Below are 25350 nucleotides of genomic sequence, written 5' to 3'. Positions count from 1 at the left end.
ATGATGCTTGCTGTCCTTGGCTTTGTGCACTTTTCATGCTTTTCCATTTCTCTTTGCTATGAGACGAGTCTTGAAGGGTGGTGGACTGAGGGGGATCCTCCTGACCATGAGGTGTTCTTCAAGGTACAGGAAAGCTACGCTGATCTTCTCAGCCAACCTTAACTCTGACCTGCTACTCAGAAAAATTTTTTTTCTCTAGTGCTTTTAGACCATCTTTCAGGCTGAAGTGACACTTCTTGCACTCGGAGGTCTGACTCACCCCGTCACGTAGCTCATGGTGCTTCAGCAAACGCTGCCTTCATGTGAAGGTGGCAATCTGCAGTGATAGAGATTGGGGAGGGAAGATCTTAAACTCTTCCCCAGCTGATACGAGGCACTAGGCAAAGGTGCCTAACTCTGCCCTCCACCTCACTGAAGCAACTGCCCACAGCGCAAGCTATAAAGTGTTACCGAGCCCAGGCTTCCATATGGAAACCTGATTGATATTTACACAAATTGTGCAACGATGGCCACATCGGATCCTGCTCTGAACTTCTGCAAAACACCCGTCAAACTTTTGGAGGAGCTGAACAGCTTCTGCTGTCGCTTGTGGCATCTGCTGCCCTTCGAGCAGCAGGGGATGGCACTTGGTGATCATCAGGCGATGGGGGGAAAACAGCTGCTAGGGCTGGAGGCAGCTATTGAGGCGTGCTCGGAGGGAAGGGAAGCTGCGTCTGCTATGCATACAGTTCATCTTCTCACCTCAAGGTGACCCTGCATCTGACAGGCATAAGTTGCTTGTATTTTAAAATGCCTGGCAGACTAATAGGCTGAAGGATTCAAAACAGGAGTGGTTTGAAGCCTTGAGGTGGTTTAGTGACAAAGCAGACACCTGCCTGGGAGTGCAGTTCCTGTACAGCCCAGGTTTGGGATTATTTGCAAGCTGAGTGTTTTGTCCGTCTCTTGCCCAAGGGACACGAGGCTCGGCTGCCTTTTGTTCTGCTCTTTCCTCCCCTAAAGAGGGAGGAACAGAGGATGCTTCCCTTGCCAGAGTCCTCGTTGACCTCTGCCCAACCCTCTGATCCTATTCCACCCTTGCCCTTCTTCCAGCTCCTGTGCTGCTTCTCTCCTGTCTCCAGCCCTCCCCACTTTCAGGGCCCACCGCTGCTGTGCTCTTATCAAGCCAGTTTCAGTGGGCTTGGGCGATGAATAAATAGTCTTCCCTGCTTGGCTTTTACCTATTTACCCATCTATGTCTTAACTGCATTAGGTCAGTGGGTAAAAACTCAACCATGTTCTCTGAGCTGTATGCTCAAACCATCTTGCCCCCATGTGCCTCCCATCTGACCCACCAAGAGGGAAAGATGGAGAGGTGCAAATCTGTTGTGACAACTTCCCTGAGGCTGCAATCCTGGCTATGGATGAGATGGAAAAGTCAGGATCATGGATTTGAGCCTACTCCAGGCTGATTTTTGCTTTGCATGGCTGCCCAAGCTCTCCTGGCATCAGGAGGGCTGTCAGCACTGGTGGGTGATCAGCTTTGCTGAGGAGAGGTTATGGTGTCCATTGTGTATTTTGGAGGAGCCAAACCCCAAGTTTGGCACTTTGTTTGGGATTGAGATGCTTGCATAGGCCTTCATAGTACTTCTGATGCCAGCAGGCACCCTGTCTGGCCGTTGTCCATCCCTCCAGCACAGAGATTGCCCCTCAGTCCTGGCACATCTGCCAGCCCTCGTGCAGATGTTTCACACTTGGTGGTGCCCACAGTGTCATGATACTTTGGGTATTGTGTTCAGGTGTTTCCTTTCCTCATCTCACTTCTTTCTGTCTGTTTCTGGACAATTACATCTGCCAGCCCTCGTGCAGATGTTTCACACTTGGTGGTGCCCACAGTGTCATGATACTTTGGGTATTGTGTTCAGGTGTTTCCTCTGCTTTCCTCATCTCACTTCTTTTTGTCCGTTTTTGGACAATTTTCCATTATGGAGGGATGGGAACAGCTGCCTAAGCTCCACCAGCAGCAGAGGACAGCACCCTTGGTGCATTTGGCTGGCTGTCAGATCTGTCCTAATAGGACTGATTCATGTTCGTGCCTGTCAAGCAGGTAGATGGAGGCAGAGATCAGGAGGAGAATTAATCTGTGTTTTTTGTTGGGTTTCCCACACTTTGGATGAGCTGCTCAGAAGTCACCTGAAGCCTTGAAGCCCCTGCAGCCCTCCTGGGAAGATGCTGAACGCCCGTCGGCGTGTCGCTCGCGGCAGGAAGCTGCAGCCCCTGTCCCGTGTCACCGAGTTCCTGTTTGTGCCCTCCCTGCTCGGGCATTTGTTTTTTTTGCCGTGGTGAGCTGTCGGCTCGAGATCCCTCAGACTGCATGTGCTGCTTTCAGCTGCTGCCGCTGCCTCTACGTTTGCTTATACAAGGCTTTAGGAAAAAAAAAAGCCATCAATATTTTAGTTTCCATTCAAGCCTCTGCCTTGAAGCTCACCCTTTTCATTTTGCTGTAATGCTTAAAGCGAGCTAATGAAATATATCCCTCCTGCTTCAAATTAGGCATAAAAGACTTGTCAGAAGATGGGTAGAAGCTGCTGAATAATCCTGGTAATGCAAAAATTGACATTCCATAATGTCCCCAGTTCTCCTAATTAAACACGATACACGAGCACACCACAAGAGTCCTCCAACTGCTTCATAATAAAATGTTGCAGTGAACCAGCTTGCTGTTGAATGAGGCTAGGTTAAACTCTAATTAGAAGCGTTGCGAAAGGCTAAGGAGTTGTCCGCTGTAATTAAGAAACTTGTCTCACTTTCTCGGTGCTGCCACCTCCTGTGACCTGCTCCTCTGCCCTGTGGGGAGCTGTGGGTCTGTCTGTCCATATCAGGTGTCTCCTTGGAAACCTTTTTTTTTTTCCCCTCTCCCTCCTCAGTTTCAAATTGCTGAATTGCAAGTGAAGCGGCTGCGCTGGCGGTGACTTGAGCTGGTGAACGTGTTGGGTTCAGGGTGGACTGGGGCTGTGGTGCAGCTCTTGCTTCTGGGTTGCTGCTTGGAATTTTCATGGTTTCCAGTTGGAGCCTTCATCCTGGTGTTTTGCTCTGAGAGGAGCAAGGCTTTGACTCACAGCTTTGCCGCTCACGCCATTGACTTGGTGACCAGGTTGGCATGTGAAGCCCATGGTCTTGCCTGGCCAGGCTCCGGAGCAGCCCTTCGGACACACACTTGAGGCCAACCCAAAACGTGCTGGAGCTGATTGCTTATGATTTTCAGCCCTCACCAGACAAGGGCATACGAGAAGGCCCTGGGTGCTGCTCAGGCCTTGCTGCAGCCCTCAGCAGCCATGACTGGTGGGTCTGCCCGCACCTCGACGGCTCTGGGCCCCGGCGCAGCCCCCAGCCCCACTAACCGCCCTCCCCGTCTTGTTGGCAGGGTACCTCAAATGCGACACGGATGATGGCTGTGAGGCCAAGGAGGAGACGGGGGGCGAGGAGCTCTTCGACGCGGTGAACTCGTCCATCGTCTCGGGGGACAGCATCCGCTTCTTTGTCAACGTCAACCTGGAGGTGCCGCCGAATGCCACCGGTGAGTGCCACCCCCCCATCCCCCAAAATGGGGCTGTGAGATGCGGTCGTTCCTCATTGTGAAATTTTGGAGTGATATTTGGAAAAACCTAATAGAAGGCTGGCTGCTGAGCAGGTCTCTCCTCCCCCTTTGCCTTTTATTTTCCTTCAAAAAGCCTCAATTTTGGGGCCTGGGGCCTTGCCGTTGCTCTTGCTGCTGTGGCCTGGTCACTGAAGGAGAGGCATTTCTAGTGAGAAATTAGGATTTTTGGTGTGTATTATCCCTGCAGAGAATTCAAACGTGGCTCTGAGACTTCCCAAGGGTTTTGGAGAGGTTTTTATCACATTTTAATTAAAATGGTGGAGGTGAGTCAGGGCCTTGGATTGCCTGGGTCAGTCCCTGCTCTCCATAGGAGCTGGTAAGGGAAGAAAGAGTATAGAGGGAATTTTGGGGTTGGACATGTGCCTTTTGGGTTTAATCATCCTGGCTGGAGGCATGCAATCCCTACACCTGCTGTGTTGAGGCAGAGAGCAAAAATGAGGAGAAAACCAGCCTGTTAGACATCTCTGAGAGAGGTCAGGCCTCCACAGCACACAGCTATGTCTGCAGTACAGGGAAGTGCTGTTGTCTGTCATACTCTTTATAAATATAAACTACCTGCTCCAGGTGAGGGCCCAAGTGCCAAATTCCCCCAAATATGCTTTAGTAGGATCTGTGTCTGATTCCAGGCAGGTTCACACGGAGGAGGAGGGTAGTGTTTGCTGGCAATGGTGCCCGTGGTGCTGGGCACGAACACACCAGTGAAACACAACCCTGGGGCTTCCACCTTTGGGGACCTGCAGCGTTAGCTTTGAGTGGTGGCTTGGCTTGTATGGGCCATGTGTTTTGGGAGGGAGTAGAGGAGACTTGCTTGAAAAGCACGTGGCAGAGAGCGTTCCGTAGGTCGGTGGAGGGCCTTTGCGTCAGGATGGTTTTGCTGGCAATGGTGCTGTGCTGCTCCTTGGGGGAGATGGCTGAGAATGGAGAGGTGGCTGTGAAGCCATGTTGCAGATGGACATGTATGCCCAAAACTGTGCTCTTTGTGTACTCCCTGCCGAGCCAGCACCCTTCAGAAACTTTGCCCGACGTGGGCAGCAAGGTTGAGGGGATTTCCAAACAGCCTAGTTAAGGCAAATTGTGAAGATATCTAAAATGCTTGCTATTGAGGAATAAAATCCCTAGCTTGCTCAAGAGGTTGCTTTTGCCTCTAGCATACTGTTTTAATATCCTCTGTAATGCACGTGCTAAATGGTGAAGGAGGACTTAGCGAAACCTGGCTTTTGTGCTATGTGCCTAGGAAAATGCAGCTCGGGGGCACAGCAGCAGCCTGGGTTTCATCGTCGCGGCTGGAGGCATCCTGGAGCCTGCCTGTGTGGGCACTGGCTGTTTTGGAGATTAAATGCAAGGGCTGTGGATTATCCTTGGTGTCACAGTGTCAGAGAGTCCTTAAAGTTTACTTAGTTACTTCTAGATTAACCAATCCCAGTTGCTCTATAGCGAGTAGTTATTGGAAATGATGCAGAATAGGCATGGCCCAGACCTCTGCTTGACTATCTTGAAGTCTACTTTTTGAATCAGAGCGGTGACTTTAACTTAGGAATAATATCTAGCAATTTTCAAGCCTGCAATTTTACAAATGCCATCTTAATTGAAAGATTTAAGGGGAACTGTACTCTGCTATGACAAGTCTGGGCTTAATGCCGTGGGGTGCGTTGTTCGGGGATGAGGAATGCGAATACTGTGGATTCTTCTGTGTCTGAAGAAGCTGACTTTCCTTGTGTGTCCTCCTGGGCTTTTTAAGTGTTTTCCCTTCCATTCAAAACAGGACAAAAAAGGCTTCCTTATTTCCCAGAAGCATTGTTGTTTGTGATGGTGGTATTAGTTGTATCCTTTTTCTTCAACTGAAATGTTTAGGATTTTTAAGGAAAAATGGACTTCTGATGTGCTGGAGTCCCCTTTCAAATGCGAGGATGGTGGTTTTAAAAACAAGCTTCAGGCAGAACAGAAGTCCAGACTTTCCATAAGGGGAGGTGTGAAGTAAGATTTTTTCTTTTTTTCCATGACAACATGAAAGCAGTCCAGGTAGCCAAAATCCAGGTGGTTCTCTCTCAGACATGGGATTTCTCAGACTCCAGATGTTTGAGTCATCTAGGCTGTCGGCTCTTTCTCAGAGGTGGTTTTATAAAGCGTCCTCCAGAGTGGATTTTATACATACTAAATCAGTCTCTGGCTGCAGAGGGCATAGCTGATCCTCCTGGAAAGCTGACTTCTCAGGTGGTTGAAAGTGGCCGAGATGAGCCCCTTAAGTGCTTCTGATGAACATAGCCTGAACTGCTGAAAAAAATACCTTCAAGCTTCCTAAGCTCCTTCCAGAAATGAGGTTTAACTATGCCATGACCGAGGTATGTCTGGGAGTGTGCTGTTCCTTGTTCAACTCTGCAAGGGAACACTTTTCAAAAAAATGCCCTTGCGTTGCTGCTGCTCTCTGGGTATTTTGTGACATACTCAGGCTTTGCATTCCTGGAACAAAACAGTGGAGCTGAGCACTTGCAGTGCTCGTCTCCAGCAAGACAAGCTGAAAAGAAAGGAGGTAAAAAGCAGGTTTTGTCCAGGCAATGCAAGATTTCCCTGAACACCTCACATCCATCCCTCAAGGGAGCTAGCGCACCAGGATCCTACAAGACCCTCTGGTGCTCTTTAAACACAGAGGAAAAGCAAGTGTGGGAATGACATCTTTCCCTCCCCGTCTCATTTTCTTGCTTTCTCCAAGCTGGGTGAAACCTTTCTCGAGTTGAAAAGCTTCCTTATGCCAGAGGGCTTGACATTGCCCTCTTGTGTCGTGCGACCCATTGCAACACTTGCTGGGACTTGAGCAGCTGCTGCCTGGCCAGAGAGGGATTGACCATGGGCCATCTTCTGCAAAGAGGGTTCTCCAGTGCTGCCTGTGTTGATTTGCTCCCTAGTGTCAGATGCATTTGCTGTGTAAAATACATTTGTTCAATCTCCAGCAAGAAAAACCTCTAAGGTGACTTCAAACAAGACAAATAGCTGCTCTGTGATATCTGTGAGTCTCTGTGTGCATGTTCTGGTCGTCACAGTTTGGTCTCTTGGCTGAACACAGTGTCTAAAGTCTCTCTTGCTGGAGACCTTTTCTGGTAAGCTGCTGTGAGGTTGTTGCCCACCTTAGTGTAGCGCTGACAGATCCAAAAATCCCATCTGGGGAGGGGATGAGTTGGTACCCCAGGGTCTGGGTGCTGGCGGGCAGCGTAAGTGGAATTACAGATGCAGTGACAGCTCTGCCATCATCCTGTTGAGCTGTTAATCTCTGTATGATGAATGTACAGCTCTCTATGAGCATAATTGGATGCACTTTACTATAATTCTCTTTAAAAAAAGATTGCTGTGTGGGATTAAATGTTGAGCCAACAAAACATAGCACAGCCCATAAAACTCTGACAATTAACCATTGTCATAAAATGCTGGGCTGTGTGCACAGATGTGTATAAAACAGGATAGCCTGAAGAAATCTAGAGTTTAAGGTATGGTCTGTCTCTTTTTTTAGTTAGTACTGGCTGCTGTTGCATGGAATATTGAGCCCAAGTCAGTGCAGATTGCCTAGGCACTAAAATGCTTCTCAGTCTTGACACTTGGGTCCTTTCTCTCGGGTATTTTATTGCTTCCTTGTGGTAGCTGATTAAAAGCTTTTATGTTCTCTTCTGCCTCTCGTCCTTCCAGTTTAGATTTTGGTGGCAGGACTTCGGTTTTCAACAAATGTTAGTAGCTCCAACATGAAGGTGGGTCTTTATCTGAAGCTGGATGCTTTTGGTCCTGGAATCTGCATTTCTGGGGGAAGGTCAGAATGGTTTTTAGAGACTGAGACTTGTTCTGAAGTCACAATAAATGTGTACAAGTAAAATGCTAGGTCTGTGCCCTGCTGCATGTATTTTTGCAGGAGTTAGTATTGCATTCCTGTCCCAAATAAAGTCACTTTCCCCGACACCCTTGCCTGAGCTCGGAGAGGGAGCTTCCGCCACAGAACAGGGATGTTACCTTTCCTGTGCTGCAGGTGGAAAATCCAGCTTGATGCTCTGTTCCCTGGGAATTTGTGCCAGAGAGGATGAGGAGCATCACTGAGTTTGGTGTGCAGTGGTGGGACCTCTTTCCAGACTGGTGTGCTGCAAGCCCTGCTTATTTTATAGCTACCAGGTTAGCTGTCTAGTGGCTTGCAGGCTCATACGTGGCTTTACAACTGCTTTCCTATCTTCTCATCTAGCTAGAAGTGTGTTAACCCATCTGTCTTAGTGCTATTTGGATGTGAATTTGACTGTCTCTTTTTGTATTTTATGCGTGGGCTTTTCCATAAATCCCTCTAGAGCCTGGGCTGCAGGTGTATGTACCTGCATCCCTTCAGCCTGTCACAGAAACATCGAATGAGAGGATTCAACCACTTGCTGCTTTATTTGCAGCGTGGCTTGGAAATAAATCCCTGTGAATGAATACAGCAATTTGGTTTAAGTTGAGCCTTAAAGTTGGTGGACAGGCAATGCAAGCCTCACTTCTTGCAGTGAGTCCACAAAGTGTGCGGGGCCACAGCCTTGCCCTCAGTCACGGTGTTCTTATCTTCTTGGCAGCTCCCTTAAATCAGCTAGGCAAATGTTTTCATTATTTGGACCTCATTCTTGCAGTTTCGGGGTTTAAAACAATTCTTTGGAACTTGTTCTTGCAGCTTCAGGTCTTAAAACAACTCACCTTCTCTTCTTTTCCCCAGATTGCAACTGAGAGACTTGCACGTAATTTTTTTCCTAAATTTGAACACAATTTATCAGGGATTTGTGGAGCTGTAGCTGCTCAACTTCTGTAGTACGCACTGCTGCTTACAGCTGACGCTCATACTGGTGCTTTTAGCTGCAGAGAGGTACCTGAGGCTGTTTTTGGGGAGAAGGTGGCGAAATCCTGATGGCAACGAAAAGTCAATCAGAAAGCAGGATGTGGCTTTGTCAGGGTATGTCGGGGAAATAACGGAACACGATTTACGCTTCATGAGAAATTAAAGCCTGTTCCACCCTCTGGACAATTGATCATTCCTAGATACAGAGAAGCAACAGTTTCCTGTAATCCGCTCCAGAGGCGCACACGTGCACGCCTGCCACTGCTGTTCCGAGCAAAACACGGTGTTGTAACTCATGGCCCGGCTCCTGCTGAGATGACTTTTTTTCTTTAAGGGGATGAGGAGAAACACTAGATGCTGGCGCCAAGGATATTCCAGAGAGAGTAGTGTCCAGAGACAAGTGGTCTGGGCCTGAATGAGTATCATTCAGCACACAATAGTCACATTTCCTCACATTAATACCAAGGTCCTTTTTATGTCTCGAGGCACAATGCTGACCCACGCGTTCCATCTGATAACTCCTGTTTTAGCAGTTTGATGTCAGCCTGGGATGTTGGACTCCTGAAGCTTCCTATACTCTAATGGAAGGTGGATACACCGATTGTGTCGCGGGGGAGGGAGATGGCCTCCCTCTGAATTTCCTGACGAGAGTGTTTTCAAAGCGGTGCTTTATGAAACCGAGGGAGGTGCGGGGGGGGTTGGGTAGTGTGGGTGGTTCAGCACGAAAGCAGCATTTCTCTCTTTTAGGTACTTCACCTTGGGTTTGCTTTGGGCCAGGTTCCCCTGGGATTTTGAGCACCCTGTCCCTTCAGTTGGCATGGAAAAATACACCTTTTTCCCCTATCCCAAACTTAATGGCAAAACTTATTGCGGCTTTTAAAAAAAAAAAATTTTTTTTGCTTTTGTAGCGTGTGCATGTCTGAGGAGTTGGGGTGTGACAAGTGACACAGCGCTCGGCACTCTTATCTTGTCCTTGGCTCTGTAGAAGAGCCCTGGTCTGTCTCTGTGCTGTCTGCCTGTCTTTCCAATTCTTCCATGATGGCCAGAGAGGAATGCGAGACGATAGTCCTTCACCTGCCCAGCCGTTGTGATGTCTGTGCTGAGCACTACTCAGGTGAGGTTTTCCTTCCCACTCTGCCTGCTCCTTTCAGCCTCCTCCAGGAACTAGCAGCCAGTTGCTTGTTTCCCACCTGCCTTTAACCTGGGTATCGGTTTAAGAGGGCTGAACCCAGCTGATTTTAGGCTTTTTGCTGCAGCTCAGCGCATCACCCTATCATGGGAATGTGGGATACTTGGGGCACAATTATTTAATCTAACAATTTTTCACCAAAATTACTCGACTCTGGTGGGGACGAGTCTAGAGCTTTTTGCTGCAGCTCAGCGCATCACCCTATCATGGGAATGTGGGATACTTGGGGCACAATTATTTATCTAACAATATTTCACCAAAATTACTCAACTCTGGTGGGGATGAGTCTAGACTCGGCATAGCCGTTGCAGGACAGCAAAGAGTCCTGTTGAGATCCTGCTTGTGCAATCCCTTGTTGCCACTGATGAGTTAGGTGTCTCCACTGCTCCTGACAAGCTCCTGTCATGCCGTGTGCTGATGTGGTTTTATTTATATTTTTTACAAAGCAACAGATTCTAAAAGCATGCTAGCAAATGTGATTCAACACAAGTGTTTGAGGCTTAAATTTCCTCAGATGCCTGAAGAAAGCCCAGCTAAAATAGCTTTTTTTAATAATAAAACCCCCCAAACCTTAAATACTTCCACTTAAAGCAGATCTTTGATATTTTTGAGAAAACCATGGAAGTGCTAATGTAGTATTCTGCTCTATTAGCCTATTTACCATGCAGATGCACTGGGGAGTGCATGTAGATCTAAAGTAATATGCGCTGACACCTGCACGGCCAATAAGTCCCTGCTTTCCAATTTCTGCTCCTTTATCCCAAGGAAAAATACAGTCTTATGATACCGCAAGTATCCACTGGTGGCTTTGCTCCAAAGACTTTTGGGTCTTCTCGGGTGTTAAGGGCAGCACTGGGGAACCGTACAAGGGAAGGGGTGGAAAAGAGATCTTAAGTGAAAGGAGATCTCTTAAGGCAAGAGGTGAAAAGCCTTAGACTTTGGCATATGACTTTCATGTGTTTGTTTTCAGGGTTATCTTTGCATAGAAGATGTTATCTAAACAGAGGATGGAGGGGAAGCAAGTAGGGGATTTTGTTTCTCTGAGTTGCTATCAGGGATGTTATGTAAAGGGCAGCTGGGATCAAACCCCTTTGGAGTATACCAAAGAAACTTCCTGCTGCATTTTTTTTGCTTCCAAGTATTAACTCTACTTGTTCGTGTCCTGTGGCTGGGTCCTGTTCTTCTGCAAATAGTGGGAAATGAAAAACCGAGGCATGCCACAGTGCCATGGCAGGGCTCTGAATGTGCTGACACAAGGCCACTAGTGTAAGTCTAATGTTGGCAATTCATCAACGTTGCTAAACCTGAAGTCAACTCCGAGCAAGTTGCTTGTAGCATATTCAGTAATGCTGCGTGCTTGTGTACATGCATCCTAGAAATTCGGGATATGCGTGTCGCCTTGAAGTGGCTGCCAGGAGATGTCGGAGATGCATTGCTGACTTTTTGGTTTTCCCCTGGGCAGAACCTGGAGCACAGCCTAACAGATAAGGTCGGCCACCCCTGGCAGCTCTCCTTTAACTATGTGTGAGGACAGAGACAATAATGCCCATGGCTAGCTAGCTTGCCTAAAATAGACTTTTGCAGGCTGCTTTATCCAGCAAGGAGAACACAAAAATAGAAATGAAAATTTTACGTGGCCCTGACCTCTTCTTTCTGTTTAAGTATGCTTAATCCTGACATGCAGGTGTGAAATCTAGTTATTACTCCTGGTAGTGATACATAACTGATCATCAATGGATAGTGTTTTGCTTGTCAGTCAAGGGTGAATCCATGGTTTTCTGTATCCATTTTGTCCCCATGAAGGGCTCTTCCATGGAGGTGCAAGGGTCAAGGGTGTTGCGTCTTTTCAGCTCCTCCATAACCAGAGGGAAGCAGTTGTAGTGCCATGAAGGAGAAGGAAATGGCTGGCAAGCTGGTAGTGGTTGGTCTTGGTCTTTAGCCAAACTATCTCCCAATGGATGTGTCATGGGCAACCTCACGCAGGATTTTATCCCACATTGCCTAGTGGGTTGCCCCACAGTAAGTAAATGAGTGGTTTATAAGCCAGGCAGAAGAGCACTTGGGAAGTCTGTATGTTGTTTTTTTTTGCCCACCCATTTTTCACGTTCCAGTGGATTTGCTACTACCCCTGAGTGACGTTATAGCACTCTAGTGGGCCTTTAAGATAACGGCCCAGAACTGGGATGGCCATATCCAGCTGTCTCCTTTCCCTGGCTCATGTCTGAGTAGTGTCTTGGATGAAATGATGAATGAGGCTCTGAGCCTTCCAAAGCATCACCTCTGTACCCAGAATAGCTTTTTTGAGAAGTTTGAAAGATCCTGGTCCAACAGATGTAATTAGATGTTTTTGCTTGTGTTGATAAAGCAGCACTTGGTGCTCATTTGAGATGAGTACCTGAGAGAGCTCTCAGCGGAGAAGATTGGGGAAGTCTGTATGTTGATAAGAGTTGCTCATGATAAAAGAGTTGCTGCATGAAATTCAGTTGCATTTGCCTGCATCCGTAAGGACAGACCACAGATATGCAGATATATCTTTTTAGCACGTGCTTGCTGTTGTTCAGGGTTGTGGGTATTTTTTTCTCTCTCTAGAACTATTTCTTGCAAGAGCAGAAAAGCCAAAACATGTTTTCCTCTCAATGAATATTTATGACTTCCAAATCTTCCAGCATACTTTTGCATGTGTAATTAGGCTGTAAGTTGAGTAAGCGAGTGTTGGAGAACTACAAATGTAAGAGCCTGGGGAAAATGCTTGATGTTTCTGGTTTATTTGGGTGCTTGCTTTTTAATAATAAATAGTATTTTTTAGATGAAACAGCTTGTGTTTTCCAAAAGATGTGTCAAAAGGAGTAATAATTGGGACCATTGCACCAGCAGACTTGTCTACTTAAGTGATGCTTTTAATCACATGTACGGCATCCGAGTGAACTTTGGGAGAAGTTGAGTGATGCAACCGAAGCCTCTGAACTGTCTTATTTTGTTTAGTGGGAGATGAAGGCAATCCTTTCCCTCTTGTCTACTGCAGTCAACTCTGCTCCCAGTTTGAGTTGCAGCCTTTTAACCCTGCCGTGGATGTGACTTGAATTCCTGTTTGATCAGGGATGCTTTTGGTTAAAGTGGCTTTCTGTGTGCAAAAAGCAATTGGAGTTCTGGTGTTTTCATGTGAATTGTATCCTCAGTCATCTTATTTTTTTGGATAGTAGCAGAATGGGGCTTGAAGGTGCCCATTGTGTGGTCAACCTGTGAAACGGGATTGTGGCAGTTCTTACAGGTTAGGACTTGAAGTCCAAATCTGGAAAGGAAGCAAAAACCTCATCTGAATAGCTGTAACTGTGTTACAGCTCTGTACTTTTCCACAGCTTGGCCTCTGGAAAAGTTTTTAGTCTCCAGTGGGTTTTTTCCATGCTGTCTCTATGCTCATTTGAGTGAAAACTATTCATGTGTTTCATGTATAATTTTGGTAGCAGCTCAGTCTGAAGGGTTGTTTTGGAGGCATGTGAAGATGAGGCCTTAAAGGAGAAGATTGCACAAGACAGTACCTGTGGTACTAGTGATGCTAGAGAGAAGCTGCCTTAGATGCAAGTAGCATGGAGTGGGCTTGTGGCAAAAAGAACTGGGTTTTATTTGGTTTTTTAGCCTACATCTGAAAAATTACTTCACAGATACCCTAAGAAAATGTTAACGTTGGTGCACGGAAGTTTGAACTGGGAACTTCACGGGTACCTCTGTCCCTGTATCTCAGCTGCATATTAACTGACATTTAATAGTCTCTAAACAGCAGTTTTCTTTCTCGAGAGCTCTGTTGCTTTACACTTAGATTTATGGAGGCAGCATGGTGAGTTGACAAGACATTAATGTGCTCATCTTCGAGTCGCTGTGTGAGATCTCTCGCAGCCCGCTCCCTTGGAAGTGCCTGGGTGTTATTGTTGACTCTTTAAGGAGGACAAGAATGGTTTCCAAATGAGTGTGACTCATGCAATCTTAGCCTCAATCTATCAAACAACGATGCATTGGATTAAATGATTACCTAAAGGATTAGGAGTTAGATTTTTTGGGGAGGTAGGGTGTGGGGGAAGAAGTGAAGAGTAAAAATACATAGGGAATCTGAGAGAGAAAAACCAAATCAAAAAAGCTGCAAGACACAAACCCCAACTGATCATATAATGCCAAAAGGTGCTTCTACACTTGGTTCGCACTTCCAAATGGGAAATGTTGTAAAAATTGAATCTCTGCTTTTCTCTAGAGATCGTCCTCTGCCAAGAGAGTGGTACTTCATCTTGTTCTGAGCCTTCTACCTGGTTCCTGCCGCCTGTCAGGTACTTGTGATAGTAACACTTTTCTGATTTGATTTTATTTTTTTCCACTTTCCAGCTGAAAATGAAAGTGCTGGCTGCGTGTTACTGCACACATCAAGGAAGGTAAGTAGGGATGCTGTGTGATCGATTTTTTTTTTTTTTTTTTTTTTATTGCCTAGAAGCAGAGGAAAGGATCTTGACACCCACTGTGTGGGGTGGGGAGGTGTGTTTTACTGACCTAAACAGAAGGCATATTGATGCCTCTTTCCTTGAATTCCTCTGTCTGTCTTTAAAACTAAAAGACCATGTGCTGCTTGTTCTCCAAAGAATTTCTCTGTAATTCTGTTTGTTCCACTGCTTTCTGTCCCAGACAATTCCTTGACATGTTAATTCATCACTTTCTCTTCTGCAGCTGCCTGCAAAGGGATCCAAGCATACACCATAGAGATTCAGGCTGCCGAGCTCCTCTCGAGTCGAAAGCAGAAGCACCCAATAGACACTGCTATGATTTGGTTTCCTGTTTATTCCAGCTAATCAAGTCTGCCTTCGAGGTTAAGCAGGAGTGAATTCCCTGGAAACACATAGTCTAGGAGGATGATTAGAAAACAAGGCTTAGTTTACACATGCTCTTGAGACTGTAACTCAATAATAATAAGGTGAAAATGCAAAAAAACCACACCAACCCAAACTCATATAGGCTGTATTACTACAAACCTCTGACTATGAAAGTACACAAAGTATGCAGAGAGGAAATGGGTTGATATTTAATACCACATGAAGTCTTGGTCTTTGAGGCTATGAGGCATGGCTCATGGTGCTTTAAGTTGTCTTGACTCTTGCCTCATCTGCTCGTTGGAGGGGCTGTCTGTGTGAAAACTTGTAGCGTCGCTGATCCTGCTAAATCATATATTGCAGGTTTCGTTGAGGGTTGTAACTTGAGTTCTTAAATTTGTGTACCGAAACCTTGGGGGCTTTTTAGGGAATCCCAGAGAGCTCTCAGACTCTTCTTTGCTCCAGGTCTCTAAGACAGCTCAAATCCTGAAAAGAGTATTTCAGCAGGCTGAATTAGTAGGGGGAGGAAAAGGCATAGTAGCTTTAGTAGAAGAAAACTTCCCCATAAGGTAAAAAAAAAAGTGCACACACCCCAAAAAAAAACACCCCAAAACAAACCCACCAGTGATTAAAAAAAAAAATTACACAGTTTGATATGAAGTCGTAGAAGTTAAATAAGCTGTCCTGTGCTCAGGAATGGAGATGTCTTTGTCAATAATTTGTCTTGTCTAATACTAGTGCCAAGGTTCTCTGAGTTGTATACACTTGACTGAAAGTATCTTAAGAACTTAATCACTTAAAGTGCAAATTCTAAGCCCAAATGCAGGATCTGCCTCTGATAAGAAATAGTTGGAAACTGCTAACACATAAGTGTCTCTTCTGTTTTATTTTTCTTTTTTGGAGCTGTAGGATTCCTGCTTTTCTGGCTCATAGTTCATGCTTGAGCATTTTAGTATGCTGTTGAGCAACAAATAGCAGAGAGCTAGCATGCTTTAGCAGGGCTTGAGAAAAGATACTATTGCCAGGTTTTGCCTCCAGGGAGGACGAGTGGAAATTCTGCAATTTAAATGCAAAGGAAATTGGGACCTGAGTCACAGAGGAGATGGCTCCAAGTGTCTGAGAAGGGGGAATCACTAGCAGAAAAGTGGTCAGGTTAGCTTTATCTGGAGATGTTTCCCTGCTAGGTTGTCCCTGTCTCTGGTGGCAGCCTGTGGTTCTTGTGCCCCGTCAGGAGTGCTGGAAAGGCGATCTGTCCTGGGCAAATTGCTGTCTGGCATGGCACTTGGTAAGCATAAATAAGGAGAAGCTCCTTGACATGGTTTGAACTATTTAATCACCATCACAGCATTTTTCTGAGGGAATTGGCCTAAGTGACCATGGTACCAGCACAGGTAGAGCTCTGCTCAGGACAAGGTATTTTTTGGACACCCCTTCTCATAAGGTTCTTGTGATGTCTGTAAGTGGAGGTGGTCTCCAGAGCAGCCACCCAGCAGAGAACTTGCATTTTAGGCCTTCTTGATGAGTGTTGAGAGCTCTTTTTTTGCCCAGATAGTGTGCGACTTTGGCCAAGAGACCTACCTGAAGTCGAGGAGGCTGTTTCAATGTGTTCCCCTTTCTTTGGCACGACAGCCTCTGTTCTTGCCACGATGCAATGTGGATTCTCAGTGCTATTAAAATAGCTGTTGGGTAGCTGTCTTGGGTTTCTTGCTAAGCAGTTTCCAGCATCAAGTATCCTGGTGTGACTTGACTATCTAGCTAAAAAATATTTGTGAAGGAGCAACTGTTAATCTATCCTGAAACCACTGGGTATCCTGACTGGAACAGTTCTGTTTGAGTTATCTCCGAGGCATTGCTGTACCAGTGCTTCCACTGATTTGATTTTGGTTTGTCTCAGTGAGTGGTGCATTTATATTCTCTCGTGGTGGCTATTTGCCTTGTGATGTTCAATGTGCGTATCTTCCCCGATGTTTTAGGGGCGATAATAAGGATGGGTGTTGCCCCTGTTTCCTATATCTCCTATGAAGGACCAGGAGCAGGGGAATAACACAGGACTGAGGCATGGAAAACTACTTACCTAAGGCATTGCCTGAAGCCTCTGACAGAGCTGGCGCTGAATCCTTATGACTTCTAGTAAGCTGCTGACAGTGCTGTCCTGCCACAACAAGAAAATGATGCTGTCATGCACAGCTCACTGAAGGATCAGTGTTGAGATGATGTGCGCAGATAATGGCTCTCCTGAATGCCTTTGATTAATTTTTTCTGTCCCACAGCTATCCCACACCTTTTTTTTTCCACTGTTCTGCTTCTGGTGGCTTCTCTCATGTGTGGGAGAAGTTGGTGACGTGAAGCCACTCTTGCTTTTTGTTTTTTGAAAGCTCCTCAGCACTGTGGTACTCCTGATGCTCTTAACCGTTCTCATACCTCTGTGGGTTCCTCCTCTGCCATCCACCTTTGTTAAATCCTGTCTTTGATTTGTCATTTAGCTGCTTTGTTGTTTGACCTACATCCTAGGTTGGACTCTGCATGCTAGACAAGCTGAAATGAGTTACCTTTGGGAAGTGGTTGCTGGTCATATGGTGACCCCATGAACACCAGTGTTACAGATGGTGTTTTAACCTGCTGTCATGCAGTGATAATTTGAGACTGACTCAGCGGATTGCAGTTATAGGGTCTCTTTTAGGTGGAGTTGTATCATAGTTGTTTCGCTGTCTCCTCTCCTAAGAGCAGATGGTGACAAAGCTTTGGGAGTGGGAGCTGAAATCCATCACAGCATCCTCCCTCTCAAGGATGCTGTGTAAGAAATGATTGATGTGAAGTAAAACAGTGTTAATTGCAATGGATGTGTACTGACAACTTGATAGTTGCTGTGATAATTACAGTAATTAGTGAGATGTTAGCATTTTTTTTTAACCTGTGTCTAGGCTATAAATGGAAAAGGTAGAGAGGGTATGTGTGAGAGGAGGGGATCCTCGAGTCAGGCTCTGGGGTGGTCCTGTAACTTGGGGGAGAACATGCCAAGGTCCTGGTTGTTGGAGGCGACTTGGTGTCAGATTTGTAAAAGCAATTTAGAGCTTGATTCTTACTGAGCTTAAGGGGAACTGAGGGTTTAAATGCATCTTGACAATCTGGTCCTCAGCATCATGATTTCAAGCCTGACTGGTTTCCCATTGGGAAGGAAGATCAATGTAACAAAGTGCAGTTCCCACTTCCTCGCTCTATCTTAAGCTGTTGAAGGAGAGGACAGGACTGTTGGTCCTTCTTGACCAGTACTGTGTGTGGATTTCCAAGAACTGTGAAATGGGAGTGATGCATTTGTAGTTTAATCACTCAGTGAACTTCACAGCTGACAGATACAGAAAGGAGTTGAGGTTCTGTAATACAGCATGATTGTTTCTTCCATCTCAAGGCCAACAAGTCTGAAACAGCAGAGGGAACAGGCAGAGAGTTGAGATGGTGTCAGGCTCTGTCTGATGTCTCTTTTTTTTTATTGATTCAAAGCTTAAATGTTATATGCAAAGGAAGAAAACTTCCTTGGGAGTGGGAACAATAAAAATTTAGGAAGTGTCAAAAAAGGTGATGAGCTGGATGGCATTCCCAGTCTCCCACTTCAGGCTCTCTAACTGGGAGCACTGGGAAGAGATGGTTCCCAGTTTGAGAACAACTGGTTAGGTTGCACTGAGATGCATACTGGTAATTTTTCATGCTGCTGAGCTCAGAGTCCATTTCTTCTAAATAACTTTTCCCACATTTCTGCAAACTTCTTGAATTATTTAAACCTAAAGAGGATTTAAAATGCTACCTTAAACACTTTTGCTTTAGGCTACCTTATATGCTTTATCCTAGGCGAAAAACTTTTTTTTTAAATTCTGCTTTCTATGTCAGGGTATAACTAGTGCCTAGGCATTCACCTATGGGCACTCTGTTTAGGATAAGCCTAGAAGATGCAAGCCTTCAGTGCATTAATGCATAATGCATCAATGTGTAAAACTTCTCTTCTGTAATGTGATCTGAGTGCCCAAAGTGGTTCCAGAATCATTGGTTGCCTGGCAGTAACCTCAGCAAAACCGCTTGTGAACAACACGGATCCTAGGCCTTTGCTGTTAGATATTGTGTATAGCTATCTAACGCTATGACCTCTTCTTAACACAGTACCTGAAATTAAAGAATTTCGAGGAGGAAGTCAGAGCCCACCGAGACTTGGATGGGTTCTTGGCCAGAGCCAGCATCATCCTTGATGAAACAGCCACCTCCTTGGACGATGTTCTTCGAGAGATGTTGAAACACTTTGCTGAGGATCCTGAGAACATGGAGCCAAGCTGCAACTTTGAAAAAATCATGAGCACTTTATTCACGGATTCAGGGACCCCACGAGAAGGGAATGGTAATCAACTTTTGATTTGCTTTTGCCTGGGGGTTATTGTTAAGCTGTCATCCTTTCCATTGGTGGTGTTGAACACTCACTGCTGCATGATCCCCAGACTTGCATGTTGCATGTGACACTGGGGGTTTGTTTTTCTGTGTCACTCAGACTGAAGAGTCCCATCCCTCCAGAGTTTTTGTATTTTGGTGGAGTCTTGCCCCTGTTTCATTAAGATGACACATAACGGTGTTCTCTGGGGAGAGAAGTCTACAGTACTTAAGTGTCTTGTCTGTTTGGATCCATTAGGTGTGCTTGTCCTCAGGCAAGTCTGGTACTCTTCAGCAAAGAGACACTTGCTGGTGTCTCTTCAGAATTGACTCCTTTGCCTTGTGATTCTCCATCTGAATTCACACAGGCTGGGGAATTTTGCCTGCTTTGGATGAGTAATTGGTTGGGGAGGGCTGAGCCTTTGCATTGCTCCCAGCCCACTGGAAGGGAAGGGAGACACTTTGTTTTTCTCCAGAAACTCAACTAGGGCAGCCCTAGCCAAAGTTGTTGGCTCACATGTCAGCTTAAGCTATCAGCAAGTTTCATAGCATAGTCTAAAACGCTACCTTTTAGCCCAAGATGTGAAGAAGCTTAACTAAGCATTGTTTCTCTGTAGGCACCCATGATGTTTCAGAGTCAACAGGAATGAATATACAAACATGTACATCGCACCTCAAATGTAACTGTCACAGCCTGAGTGAATTTGTTTATCAGATATGTCAAGTCCTGAGCATGTAGTAAGCATGTTCACGCTTTGGTTACTTCTTGCTACCTGTCTTAGAGCTTTGCATTTATAATCTCTTTAATTTAGACTTTCTGCAAATAAAGAAAAATCAAGCAGTGCCATAAAGTAATATGAACAGTAATTGGGAAGAGGGGGATAGAGGGCAGGGGATTCAGAAGCCAACACCTCTTCCAGTCCTGTGTGCGTGTTGAATAATGCTAATCTAATAACCTAACACTGCAGTAGGTTGATGCTGGGAGGAGAAAACAGTTGCCTTTCCGAGCTGTGAATAGTTTAAGGACAGAATTCAAAAGCAGCAAGAGAAACGTTTCCATCTTCCTCTGTCACTCCCCACCCTTGCATCAATCCACTGTGCGGATAGATAAGTATGCTTGGTATTAGTGCTCAGCTTCCATTTGAAAGGAAATGTTACTTGCAGTTGCAAACCAAACATGGGCAGTCTGTAATGTTTCCCTCTTTTCTTTTCCTAGTTCACCTTCTATCAGATACAATTCAAGGGGTCACAGCGACAGTCACAGGGGTGCAGTATCAGCAGTCCTGGCTCTGTATCATGTAAGTACCTAGGTTGGATTAGCAGAATCCACTGGCTGCTCAAAACTTGTAACTTTTCCTGCTGCTGGTAAGAGTAACTGTTCAGAATGTGCCCTTATAAGTCAACATGGTGATGCCCTCTCCATCCATCCTGGTCTGTGGGATCTCAGTCTCAGCACTGGGCTGCTCTTCTTCGCAAATGGACAAGCGGTAGCGTGGGCACAGGTGACCACAGTCTCTACAGGGCATTAAGCTCTTGGATGCTGTCGAAATCTGGTGTTAACAAGCTAAGAATGCTGAAAAAAATCAGAGCCAGAAAATGCTAATTACTGAGAAACGTTAGAGACGAACTGAATGGGACAAACTGGTTCACGGACTACTTTGCCTGCCAAAGTCTGGGAACTTGTACCAAAAGATTTCTTAGGTCCTTTGATGAAAACATCTAAATTTTGTAACTGAAAATTGAACTCAGAAATTCCGACACTATTTAGACAGTGATGATTTTGTCTGACAATTAATTCATATGCTGATTATTTGTCAATGCTGTTAAATGCAGGAGCAGACCATTAAGACAGTAAGGATTCTGTCACCTGGGATTTATGAGACATGGTGTGGCTTCACCCCAGCTTCTACTTGACCGAAACTGGGTTTTGAAACTGTTGCCTCAAAGTCAAGTGTGTTGGGTGAACCAAACTGTCCCTTCACAAAGGAAGGCTAGAACCTGGGTCACTGAGCCAACCAAAGCAAAGCAACAAACAGAAGTCAAATTGCATTATGCATATGCAGTCTCTCAGTGAAGTTGTCAAGAAATATGTTAATTCCCAGGGAAATTATTAGGATATGTTGGATAGGTGCCCAAAGGCTCGAGGAGTGCGTGCACATATTTTAGCCTTCACAGCCAGTTTGCTAGGACAACTGTTGCAATAGTTTTCCTTCTGCTAGCAGTTCTTCTCCTATCCTCTGTTTACGGCTGGAAAAAATGTGGACTATTCTGCCTTGGAAATAGATGATCTTAAAAAAAAAAGGCAAAACCCAAAAAAACACGCAAAAAAAACCACCCCCAAAAAACCCCAAAGCCATCACCAAATGACAAAAACCCCCACCCGTGTTTCTAATCTCTTATGAAAGCGAAAGATATGGTCTCTATGTAAAAAGGAAACTATTGCATATCAAGGCTCTGTTCTGTGAAATAAGTGAACTGAATGATGTCTGTGCTGCATGTCAGCTTTGCTCTTAAACCTGGCATGTACGGAGCAGCTTGCACAAAGAAGAAAATTAGTTTCTACAGTAAAATGGTCTTTCTACGCTGATCAACCAAGAGGGCTTTTGAACAGCTTTCTCCCCTTTGGATGCCATAGGTAGCATAAGGGCAATAAGCATACATACATCCTACTCTAGGAAGGGGAGAGGGTGGAAATTTCTACTGTGGCATGTGACACGGCTCTATGGAGGAACATTGACTTAATAACAAAGAGTTTCTATAGGTCATGATACAAATGCAGTGATTATACACACAAAACTGGAAAGGGTAAGTTCCACCTTTCTGTAGAAAGTGTGCCAAAGCTTTAAATGTGTCCGTGTGAGTAATACTAGCTTCCATGACAGGACATGATTTGAAAAATAAGCTTACAGCCTGAAGGTGTCTTGTGCAAAACTTTCCTTGTTTCTTTCTTTTGTTACTCTGAAGAGGGAGAAGAAAGTGGTGGGAAAGCAGTGATGAGTTATTAACTGTAATTATCTAATTATTGCACTGTATTTCTGCTGTAGCTATTGTGCAACAGATTGTGAACCATATTTTTAGGTCTTACATTTTTCTTGAAGTCAGATTGCAAAACAACTTCCAAAACTCTAAAGTAAAAGGAATTTGTTGATGAAAAAATTTTCCTTATGAGTGGGAAGAACCTTTAAGATATCTGCTGTTCTTTATCCTTGCATTTCACCTATACTCTTTGCTAATTTTAAATTAGCACTGCTGTTTATTGTGCACCTTTTAACTTTTTATTCCTAGTGGATGAGATAGGCTTGAGTATCGTGACAGGATTATATTAATGAGGAAGAGCAACTCAGAGACACAGTTTCAGTAGTGTTCCTTCAGCATTGTTTTTTGAGGGGAAATTATTAAAGCTGAAATTAGCTTAGTCAGAAAGAAAAAACTTGTGTAGGATTTGCACTGAGTTGTGCAGAGCCTGGCTGCGGAGGAGCATTCCTAATGGACAGAAAAGTCAGATGTACCATATGGATCTGGGCTTATAGCCATGTGACAGAACAAACCGTTGAGGAATTGAAAATCTCAAAGTTTGAATGTTCCGCTGAAGTACAGGAACACAACTGACTTCTGATTCACAAGAGGCTTTATGGCTTTTTTTGTCATGAATGACCAAAACCTGATCTTGCTGGAGCCATACCAGGGTACATAAGCTTATGGAAACCTTGAGACTTGTTCGTTAAAATTCTGTGTAGCTGAGAGTAGCACAGTACTGCATAGAATCATAATGGTTGGAAGAGACCTCAAAGATCATCAAGTCCAACTGTATACCCAATGCCACCACGCCTGCTAAACCCACTGAACCATGTCTCAAGGCACCACATCTAAACAGTTTTTGAACACCTCCAGGGATGGTGAGCATGCCTCACTAACCAGCAGTATTTAGCTCTAGAAGAGTGAGGGTTGCTAGGTATTTGTGTATGTGATGGTTTTTTAACTAGAAAGCAAATCTTCAGAGTTACAGATTAGCTTCATCAGCCAAGAACACGATCTCATACCTTAGAAACCATGGACACAACTCTTTTTTTTTTTTTTTTCTCCTTCTATTCATAGTATTTGCCAGAACAACAAGACACAAACTGGCATGGAGATCTTTTGCTGCTTCACTGTGAAGCTCCTCGTAGATTGTTTCATTACAAAATTTGGAATGAGGGATAGCCAGATCTGTCCCAGAATGGGGAGTGCTGAACTGTTATCCTCAGACTTATTCAGTTACTTAGCATGAGGAAGCTCTGCTGTTAGGAGGAGCTTAGGGAGGTACTTTGGTACCCCTCCAACATGAAATGACTGCAGCAGGTAGATGTACTGCCAGGAAGGTGCTTGGAGTTCCCCAGGAACCAGCCAGACCTACCATGATCCAGAGCCTGGAGGGGGTAGACTGGATGCTTTGCATGTCTGGATCGGGAAAGGTGGAGAAGGAAGCCCATGTGAGAACTATTGGGTTTGGTGTTGCACAGCTTTTTGGCTCAAAAAACCCAAGGCAGGCCCTCGCTTATCCAATGGAGAGTATATGGAGAAGTGGTTCTCATCACAAGGCAAGTCCTATCACACCCAATTGCTTCTTTCCCTGTCTGACAAATGGAGATGCAAATGCCTATTCTTTAAAATTACTTTTCCCCTTGGAGTGAAGGATACCTAATGCTAAGGGTGTTAAAGTAACTGTTAACTGACTGCTGGTGGGTTTCTCTCCTTGATATGCTCCTAGGAGAAACACCAGCTGTGTAGATTATTGAACAAATGTTCCCTGAGCTGAGTGGAATTTCCCAGGCATCATAACTTCCAGGCTATATTCTTCTTGCCAGAAGACAGCTATAATTGCTTTCTTCCAAAGCTGAATCCTTAGAAAAACATGAAAGCAAGCTGCTTCGTAGTCTGGATTGAGTAGTTGAAGAGCCATATCTTTTGGCTGCGTTGATAAGGCACGTGAATTGGTGAAGGACTTATTTTCAGTGCATTAAACTGATTTGCTAAAGCTGTTTTAACAGGCAAAGCAGAGGAAAAAAATCTCTCTGCAAGTAAAGAGTGGTTTCGTGGTTTGTGTGCTCTGCGTTGCTATAAAACTTCTTACTCTGATGTAGTGTGTCATTGCAATGATTCCTGTGGAGGAGTTTAACTTGGAAAAACCCAGGTAGCCTTTCAAAAGCAGGTATTGTGAGGTTATTTTGGATATCAAGCATGGCTGCTGTTCAGAGTAAAGCTTGAGTAGTAACTTCTCAGATTTAACGTATGACTAGTGGTTGTGTGAAAGATCTCAACAAAAGTAACGCAAAGCCTGTTTCGTGTGTTTAGGGATTTGTCCAGACCCAGAGGTTTGTGGGTCTACAGAAAAGCCATGTTGCTTCTGATTTAACTGTTGACTAGATTTCAAATAGAGATGCTTCAGTTACTGTGTATTCCTCAGAATATTGCGCCTTCTTTCAAAGAGCAAAATGGGATGATATGGGAAATTCAATGGTTCTACTGTTTGAAACAAGTATTATCGTTTAGAGGAATGATTACAAGATGTGAAGTCTTGTAAACAAGAGCCTCTTCTCCAAAATTTATAACCATCAACTCTCAAGTGTTCTTTGGATTCAAAGAACTGATTAATTTTCTTTTAAGTGCCTAGCCACCCTTGTTGGGCTGTCCCAGGTTATGCTGGAGAGCTGAAGCTCTTGCAGGCGCTGTCTTATGGAAAGGAGTTCTCAAATTCAAACCCTTTGTTAGGAGTTTGGGTCTCGAAGGAGATCTGTTGGAGAGAAGGATGACTCATTTCAGTGCCTGCAGCATGTGCACAGGGAGGAGGAGATGTGTCCTTATGCGTTGACCTGTAGTAAATACTGTCCCCTAGAGAGATTAACTACTAGAGAGGATGGGTCTTTCTGGAGCCCTGCAAAGTGCTTTTACCAGTTTGAAAATGATAGCCAGCTTGGAGCGACTTTGTTGAAACAACCGTGTGCCAAGCTGCGGGTGAGCTGGCTTGCTGGTCACAGCTTCATTCCTCGCTTGCAAATTCTGGTTTCTGAAAGCTTGTGCCTGGAACTGCTCCACAGAGGAAGATTTATTTGTAATGGATGAGAACAAGAAGTGTCATTGTTGTTCTGCATCGGGACAGGAAAAGGCTGGCTAGCTGATTACCTCTGCTGGGCACTTTTTCTTACTGCAGGGGATAATTTGTTTCTGAATTAACTTCCTTTCTTACCCTGTTTAAAGAGGGTTTCTGTTTCTCTTGGGTCTCCATAGTTTGACCCTTTTTATGATTTGGTTGAGAAATGTGTTATTTCTCTGATAACATCTTGGGTGTGGGGCAGACCTGTGGCGTGTGTGACTCGGTGTATCAGTGATTTAGGTGGAGCATTGCCAGTTCTCACCATCAGTGCCACGCTCAATGCTGCTAGATATGCAGCCTGGAAAGTGAGGAGGACAGCGA

General features: G+C 45.0%; 1 protein-coding gene across 1 annotated transcript in view; it reads left to right on the top strand.

Annotated features, from left to right (window-relative positions):
• The first annotated feature begins 505 nt into the window (after positions 1–505).
• The window catches only part of SLC4A11 (solute carrier family 4, sodium borate transporter, member 11), a 68426-nt gene continuing 43581 nt past the window's right edge, over positions 506–25350 (top strand). Inside the window, exons 1-6 of the mRNA XM_009710149.1 lie at positions 506–629; positions 3401–3553; positions 14017–14063; positions 18642–18873; positions 19517–19579; positions 20116–20197. Of these exons, the coding sequence (XP_009708451.1) occupies positions 506–629; positions 3401–3553; positions 14017–14063; positions 18642–18873; positions 19517–19579; positions 20116–20197 (701 nt within the window). The remainder of the gene's footprint in view (positions 630–3400; positions 3554–14016; positions 14064–18641; positions 18874–19516; positions 19580–20115; positions 20198–25350) is intronic.

Source organism: Cariama cristata, unplaced genomic scaffold (genome assembly GCF_000690535.1).
Source record: "Cariama cristata isolate BGI_N322 unplaced genomic scaffold, ASM69053v1 scaffold1901, whole genome shotgun sequence".
In the NCBI taxonomy this organism is placed as follows: domain Eukaryota; kingdom Metazoa; phylum Chordata; class Aves; order Cariamiformes; family Cariamidae; genus Cariama; species Cariama cristata.
This window is presented reverse-complemented; position numbering and strand designations above follow the sequence as displayed.